This window comes from Leucoraja erinacea, chromosome 17, assembly GCF_028641065.1.
Source record: "Leucoraja erinacea ecotype New England chromosome 17, Leri_hhj_1, whole genome shotgun sequence".
In the NCBI taxonomy this organism is placed as follows: Eukaryota; Metazoa; Chordata; class Chondrichthyes; order Rajiformes; family Rajidae; genus Leucoraja; species Leucoraja erinaceus.
In genome coordinates this window covers 33,995,869-34,004,782 of record NC_073393.1, presented here as the reverse complement: position 1 = coordinate 34,004,782, position 8,914 = coordinate 33,995,869, and the positions used below count along the sequence as shown (strand labels likewise).

The 8,914-nt window shown below is 40.9% G+C and overlaps 1 protein-coding gene across 2 annotated transcripts in view; it reads left to right on the top strand.

The window, feature by feature from the left end:
• Positions 1-1,264: 1,264 nt before the first annotated feature.
• The window catches only part of cmip (c-Maf inducing protein), a 231,350-nt gene continuing 223,700 nt past the window's right edge, over positions 1,265-8,914 (top strand). Inside the window, exon 1 of one of the 2 annotated variants that reach the window (XM_055648942.1) lies at positions 1,265-1,980. In XM_055648942.1, coding sequence (XP_055504917.1) covers positions 1,681-1,980 — 300 coding nt within the window. In that variant the 5' untranslated portion in view covers positions 1,265-1,680. The remainder of the gene's footprint in view (positions 1,981-8,914) is intronic. The other variant, XM_055648943.1, reaches the window with a different exon arrangement.

Sequence of the window (8,914 nt, the reverse complement as noted above, 5' to 3'; positions counted from 1 at the left end):
CCCTTGTCTTTGTCAGACTGGTAGCAGTCAAAATTTGGAACATGCAATAGGTGGAAATTGAATTTCTCATGCAAGATTAATCTCTTGGTGAAATCTAAATTTACCGTCACTGCAGCTCAATATGCCAGGTGTCACCTGATGGGAAAGGTTTTATTTCTGGGCTATATTAAACAATGTTCTGTGGTTTAAACGGGATTGCTTGATGTTGCATGGGGGAGGTGTACAACACAGACCGCAGCCTTCGATTTGTTGGGAGATATTGGGATCAAAGATCATAGAACGCACTATGATCTTTGATTGGGATCCCAGTTGATCAGCTAAATGCAAATGGCAGATCATTATAAATGTAAATGCACTCCAGCTCCCTCTTCTGGGACGCCGAAGAGCTCCATATCCGTTCCTGTCCAACGTGCAAAAGATAAGACACACACACACACACGTTTCTGTGCCTGTCCCGCTGAGTTACTCCAGCATTTTGCGTCGATTTAAAAAAAAATTCTCATCTGTGTTCAAATATTGGCGTTGGTAAGAGATACGATGGAAAAAAACCCATAATTAATGCATTTTGATCTATACAGTGCAACACCTTAAGATGGTGGATATGCCTTTCTTTTGTGTTAAAAGCCGTCCTCTAAACTCCCTCTCACAATAATTAGACAGGCACGCCTACATTATCCGGTAACTGTGCAAACCAAAGATCTTATAAGATCTTTGGTGCAAACAGCATTGCGTCTGGGGCGATGGAAACAAGTTTTTTTGCCCCAAAATAACATCGACCAGCTGAACAATGCGTGAATAAATCGTCCGGGAAAACCAGTGAGGACTGCAAAACAAAACAAACCTAAAGAAGGGTCTGTGTACATAATCGTCAGTTTGCCCTACATTTCCGCAGCCTCGTTACTGGTGCAGAAGATAATTGTCCACAAGATAAAAAGGTTTAAAATGGTGGGGGGGTTGCATGGGTCTGTCCTATCCTGTTTCAGTGTGTGTGTGTACATACATACACACATATATATACACACATATATATATATATATATACATATATATACATATATATATATGCACACACATATACACACACACACATCATTTGCAGATAACAAGGGGTCTCTAGCTTGCTTTGACCACCTTTCCCTTCTCATGCAAGCTCCCCAGTAATATTTCGTGTTTGTTTTTTTTTCTCGCTCCCTTTGACAGGCTGCCTCATTTACAAAAACACACATATGTGTCAAGCAGATTCATAAAATGGTGGTATCTGTCGCCTCCCTCGCTATACCTTTAAAACCACGCAGTGCATCCGTTCTGGTCAGTTTCACCAAGTCCATTGACGTCAGTGAAGAGCCACATGATCAGGCGGAGACCAACCAGACGGACAGAGTTTCTGCAATGTTCATCGCCTGCCTCCTCTACTAAGATTATCCTCATTGGAACCGTGACGTCTCGCCTTTGTCTCCTTATTTTGGAAGGGGGTTGAATATCGGCCGCGTTCTTTATTGTTGTTTTGCTCACAGGGTGGTGGTTTAGCTGGAAAAGACCATGGCTTTGTTTTACACAGCGCAGTCCTAGGACCACGGGGAGCGCAGGAAGCGGCTGTGAAGGGTGTTCTCTACTGTGGACGCCGAGCCTCCTCTCTCCTCTTCCACCACCACCTCCTCCTCTCGGCTTGCGGGGACTGCCATGGATTTCAACAGCAGCAACAGCGGCGGCGGCGATCACACACAGGGCTCGGAGGACAAGTCTTGCCTTCTGCCCGAGACCTCGGCTTCGGATCTCAACAAACTGGGAGCAGCGCCCTGCAGGCGAGCTAATTACTGTACGAACGGCATGAGGTATAAACTGCTGCAGGAGGGGGATATACAGGTGTGTGTGATCAGGCATCCCAGGACATTTCTCAGCAAGATCCTCACCTCCAAATTCTTGCGGAGATGGGAGCCTCACCATCTGACCCTGGCTCATAACAGCCTTGCTTCAGCCACGGTAAGTGCCGACACAATCTATAATTCTCTCTCCCTTCACAGAGAAGGGTGCTGACAAGATACAGCCAACATGCATTGAAGGCGCTGTGTTCAACTGCGGAATTAAAACGAGTGCCTTGTAGACACAAGGAACTGCAGATGCTGTTACACACACACAAGACACAATGTGCTGGAGTACATCGCCAGCCACATTCTCATTTCAACAGTTTGGTTGGAATCAATGCAGTGTGTGTAAACTGGGTGCACGGCGGCATGTGAAGTTTATCAATAATGATGGAGTGTAGATCATTTGGCTCTCGTTGTCTGTGACCTTGTTTTCGCTGCACAGTGTAATTTCATTCACAGTGGCCGAGTTTCATTGTTTTCAAAACGAATTTTCAGCGTTGCTTCTCCCTCAGAACCGAGTTTCAAAATGTAAAAAATAATAATGTAATTTTTCACCCCTGACTTTGCAAATGTTCGAATAAAACGAGATTGGAGCCTTTGGCGAGCAGAGACAGGCGACAGTGTACAGGGCACAGCTTGGCAGTGCTGCACAGAGCAACCGATTTGGTCTGTTCCACAGTTCCCAACAATTTGTACAGACGGATTTAGCCGATGGTTCAGTGTCAGTACGGATAGTGAAGAGCTGGCTAGAATCATTGAGATAGCATGAATTGAAATCGTTGAGGGCATTAATTTAAACGTTGGCCTCCATTAACATATAACTATGATATGTTGATGTGAGTTTTTCTCCCAAATAGTTGCCAAACATTGGAAACCGAGCGCCAAGGAGCCGGCAACTTTTAACATGCGGGACAGAGTGAGAACAAGGTTGGGGAGAGTTGGGAACGGCAGGATGTGTTTTTCACAGGGCGAAGTACTAGCTGACTGGAGCTGGGGTTGGGATTAGGAAAAAACAGCTTTGGTGTTGTTGAGAGCAGACACATCCGGGATATGTAATTCAGCGATACAACTATCTATGTTACACTGAGCAGCGCATTTGTAGACCCAACCCGGCAAACGTCGGCGCTCCATTTCATATCAGATCTATAGGTGTTTCTCATGATTCCCTTTCATTCGAAAGGTCTGTCATTGGAATACTTACGGGGAACTTATTAAATATAAATAATAAATCAATAATAATAGAAATCTGCTTGTGAATTATTAAACTAATAATTTTTAAAAATTGACACCCCGTGAGATTTTGAAAGGTGGTGTGCAATTTACTGCTGATTCTGAACACTGTCAACAAACTGTAGACGGGCAATGTCAGTGCATGAAACGGTGTACTCGTAACATTATCTCGCTATTTTGTCCACCCGGCATTGGCAGGTATGTGAAATAGCAGGAATTTAATTTCTAATGCAGAGACCTAATTGAATAGCAGAACAACGTAAAATGTAGTGGGAATATTTCAGATTAGTTTGTAATAGTTTCATACGAGCCGTTTCGACCCAGTGCTTAGAAAGTAGATGGTGAGGGTGAAGTTTAATGTCTTCATTTCCGAAGCATTTACATTCTCAGTCCGAAAAGAATAAGTTGGGGTGAGTTCTCGGAAGCGAAGACAGAGTGTTGACGAATGCAATCAACCCGGCGCGCACAATCAAATCGGATCAAATGGAACAAGTTGTCCTACAACTTTAGGCTGTACACGCCATACACAAGAAGAAGAGATGCAGCCTGTCCCGACGGCTGATATTATGGTGTCCGGTATTCGTGTTTCTTCCTGTATTGAACCCACTCCAGCCGCATTGCCTCGCCTCCCGAGCGTTACATCCTGTATGGCCAGTCATTAAAACGGATTGAACGGCCCGAAGGGTGTGTGTAAAGCAAAGGGGAGCATTTCCGTGTCTCCAGTTAATCAAACTCCCCTCTGTTGTTGATCACATTTCCTTCAAGGCAGAATATTAAATAAAACATGGGTAATCATTGGGGAAACATGTCGGCGTTAAACCATCCTAAATCATAGTATTAAATATTTATCATCGATTTAAACGGTGCCCCATAACGTACATTAGATATTACTGCAAATTATTTAAACGTCATTATGGTTGCACAATAATTTAAAGTCCAAAACTCACTCCTTTAATATGGGCACAAATGCAATTGTAAGCACAGCAATCAAATCAGTTTATTAAATTAAATCGAGAATAACATTGTCAACTCCAAACACCTGCATTTATTCCAGGATGCAATAAATTATCTTGTTACAGCTTTATATTATCTAATTATTAATATATCTTGTTAGATTAATTGAATTGAATAAAGTGGCTACGAGAGTGTGAAATGAGGTATCAGAATCTGGCTTTGCACTATATAAAAACCAGTAGGGCAAAATGACAGGTCAAAACAGCTAGTTATAATCTGTGAGGATTTATTTTCCAATCAAATTGGTTGATTAACATTGAGAATGGACAGTCTACCTTACACTGTGAAATAGGTACTTTGATAAACTATAAACCCGTGGGAGTCGAGTGTGGACCATTTGTAGGTGCATTTGCTGCACTCTTTCTGTTGTCTTTCTCAGATTCCCACTTTACCGGAGTACAATGGGATGTCCTTAATCTGGGATTCTTAATCATTGTCAATAATTGGGTCAAGAAATTAATACCAAAACCCATTTGTAATTTGGTGCAGTGGGATTTTTATGGAAATCTCTGGATAGGAAACTCCAGTGGATGATTGAAACACAGTTAGGAATTGGCTATCCGGCAAGATTCGTTTAAAATCGTGGTTGGATTTTTTTTTTCAACTTGTTGAACTTTTTCAAATATCTCCCCAGTAGTCAAACAGAGGAGAGTCAACAGTGCTTTATTGTCATGTTCCAAAATGGAACAGTGAGCGTCTTATTTGCAGCAACACAACAGATATGTACTCTGTAAACACTATAATAAACAACAAAAAATAAGCTCAGTATATGTAAAAAAAACCAAGCAATAACAGTAAGGTTGAGGTTTAAAAGTAAGTTTGAGAAGTTTTCAGATGTTCTTTGAGATTTTAGAGGGCTTTAGGAAGGCCATCACATATCTAAGACCGCTTACTGTGCAATCTGTCTCGGATGTACCCTATTCCTTTACTGCACTTGCAGAAATCCGGTGCAAAATTGAACACCAGGCTGTAGATATCTGGAGAAATAATTTTCAATGAGATAAGTATTTGTTTGCGCCATTATGATACAAATTCCACAAATCCTATTGTTTTCTAAGAAAAGCATTCTTGCGTCGGATAAAGAAGTCAGTGTCAGTTTGTTTATTGAAACTAATTTTTGGAATTCTATGATTATTTTCACAGTTGGAGAGGTGAGGTGAGCAAGGTAAAATGTACCCAGTAATGTTGCAGTCTGTTTCTTTACTTCCATTTATTGCAGTTGGAAATTATTTTGGATGGTAACTACAATAAATAAAGTTATTTGGTTATGGATGAAAATAAAATGTATGGTGGACAATTTGGCTGATGCGAACATACCTAACGACTGGGGAAATCAAATATGCTCAAACGTGTTGACTTCTCGATAGAATCCATTTTGGATCCGGGTTGATGTCATTACCACGAAACTAAAATGACGTGTCTCAGAAGTACGATTTAAATTGGTTGTATTACCTGTACTTTCAATATTATAGTTGAGGCTGCAAGTGTACATTGCTTGCTGTATATTTATCCCAATGCATGAGTGTTTTAACCTTTATTGTAGTTGAAAGCTGATTGAAGGTCAATCAACAGTGGTTACGAGGAATTGAAGCAAAAGACCTGAACAAAAGGCCTTTCAAAAAAAAAATGAAGTGAAATCAAACACATGGTACAATAAAATATCATTTTGGGGGGATTTGCTGCCATGCAGATTTTGACATTAAAATGTACATAGAGTACGGTTAGTTTTGAACGTGTTTTTCTTCTCATTGCTGAATTTTAATAAAAGCCCAACAAAGTATAGATCCCATGCAAGAAATATGGAAAACTAAACATATTCATAGAGTTGAATTTCGCTATGAGCAGAGAGAACAAAGCAGTGTTAGTCATTGAAAATTAAAAGAAATGCAGATGCTGGAAATCTGAAATGAATGTAAAGAATGCTGGAAACACTGCAGGCCAGGGAGCAACTGTGGGGAGAGAAACAGAGTTAATGTTTTGATTCCAAGATGTTTTTACAATATCACTCAATAGCAAGATTTAAAATTAATGCTGCAGCTCGTGAGGGGAATAGATACATTTATGATGTAGTTAAAAATTTATTGTCATGTATCCCAGATAGGACAATTAAATTATTGCATTGCTGCAGCACAACAGGATATTGTAGTCATAAATACAGAACAGTTCAGTGTCCATATACCATATAATATATATATATATATATATCAATAAACATATAAAGTGTAATAGGCTGTTATAGTTCAGAGTTTGTTTGAAGTTGTGTTTAATAGTGTGATGGCTGTGGGGGAATAGCTGTTCCTGAAGCTGGATGTTGCAGATTTCAGGCTTCTGTACCTTCTACCTGATGGCAGCAGAGAGACGAGTATGTGGCAAGGATCTTGTGGGTCCTTGATGATGCTGGCAGCCTTTTTGAGGCAGCGACTGCGATAGATCCCCTCAATGGTAGGGAGGTCAGAGCCGATGATGGACTGGGCAGTGTTTACAACTTTTTGCAGCCTTTTCTGCTCCTGGGCGCTCAGGTTGCCATAACAAGCCACGATGCAACCGGCCAGCATGCTCTCTACTGTGCACCTGTAGAAGTTCGAGAGAGTCCTCCTTGACATACCGACTCTCCATAATCTTCTCAGGAAGTAGAGGCGCTGATGTGCTTTCTTTATGATTGCATCAGTGTTCTGGGACCAGGAGAGATCTTTAGAAATATGCACGCCCAGGAACTTGAAGTTCTTGACCCTTTCCACCATCGACCCGTTGATATAAACGGGACTGTGGGTCCCCATCCTGAACATATTCTAAATAAGAGTCTCGACCCGAAACGTCACAAATCTTTCTTCTCCAGAGATTCAGCCTGAGCCGCTGAGTTTCTCCAGTACTTTATGTCTATCTTTGGTATAAACTGCAATTCTTAGTTTCTACGTCTAAGGGAATATAAAGTGTGACAAAGGGTAAACCAAGGCTTAGGGGGAAATATAATGGGCAGCATAAACCAGAAGGGTGGAGTGGCCTGTTTCTGTGCTGTACAGTGTATGTGATTCTGCAACATGACTTAATAATCTGCATCAAATTGGATTATCCGAAATGGCAAATTCATAGCTCTTTAGAAATTTATCATGATATTTAATTATGCACTTTGGTAACATATTAGGCTCGTGAAAAGGCGTGTCACTTTGTAGATCCAGTTTAAAATGAATGAATAAAGCAGCAAAAATCGAGTTCCATCCCAGCCACAATGTTTGAGCACAAAATATGCTGTGGGTTTAAGGTTCACTCTGTGGTATCCCTCCCTATAGGACAGAGAAACACTTGGCTTCCACTGTATGCGTTTGCTTCTCCTAGTTAACGAAAAAGGGTTTGGATTTATTTTAAAAAGTTGCTGATCTAATTAATCCTCTCCTTATCATGTACCAGGGGTTGTATTGGAATAGAAGGTGCAAAAATGTACAGTCCAGCATAAAGAATAGTTAAAGGCATTGAACTGGATATAATTTTTACCTTCAAAGAAAACTGCGATTAAAGCAGGTTCTAATGTGTATATTTTACGTTTAGAATCACGTATAAATGTGTGCTCTTTATTACCACAGTTTCTAGAGGTGGTGGATTATTGGGTTGTTTCTCATGCACTACCATTGGGTAAAGCACCGTCAATTAATCAGCTGCTTGCTTTGACTTATTTTGAAAAGAATAATTAATTTGTAGGAGGTAATTCTGTTCTATCACTGTAGTCCCTGCTCACTGGGAATTGGTATAGTTTTATACAGGGCAATTACGGTCTGAAGAAGGGTCTCGACCTGAAACGTCACCCACCCATTCCTTCTCTCCAGAGATGCTGCCTGTCCCGCTGAGTTACTCCAGCATTTTGTGTCTATCTTTACTGAACTCTTCGGACAGGGGGGACTTTCAAATGGCTATCTTGAAGTGGATGTCTTGTGTCTTAGAGGTGTAAGGACTGTCTATCATTTCTCCACCCAATATACTACTCCTTGAGTATAAATTGTGCATGTTCAATAATCGCCATGGCAATGCCAGACATGTCTTCAGCCTTCTCAAGAACAGAAAGATTGCGAAATGTTTGTCCTCAATAAAAAAAGAGCCCCTTCAATAGCAGTGAAGTGCTAGGAATTACTCTGGTTAATGCAACACAAATACAAAACTGGAGCCCATAAATGCTATTGTGAGGATATAATTGATTATTATTATTATTTGACTCTGTGCTTATTTTGTGACGGTATGTGCAATAACGCCCACCTGCACATGCAAATAGTTGAAAAGGACATTGATGCACAGCAGACAATAGTGGCACGTGAACTGTTATACGTGCACAGTAATGCCACTTTTTTTGTTTACAACAAAATGCACTGGACGCAGTAATTCAGATGGCTTGAAGATCGACACAAAGCTGGAGTAACTCAGTGGGACAAGCGGCATCTTTGGAGAGAAGGAATGGGTGACGTTTCGGGTCGAGACCCTTCTTCAGACTTCGAGTCTCGACCCGAAACGTCACCCATTCCTACTCTCCAGAGATGCTGCCTGCCCCGCTGAGTTACTCCAGAAATTACCCTGGGGGTAAATTTGATGATTCTGGATTTGTACATATTTTTTCTCATTGACAGACTGTGTTTGGTTCTGATATACTGGTATCTGTTCATCATTAGTTGCTTATAAATAAGTGAAATAACATTGTTATGTGCTATTAAAGTTGTCAGGGGTAAACTGGACGAAAAAGGTTGTGAACCCCGTCCTAAATGAAACTAATCACTAATGCCGAGAGAGCTGCAACGGCCCATGCCTTATTAATGTGAATTGCCCAA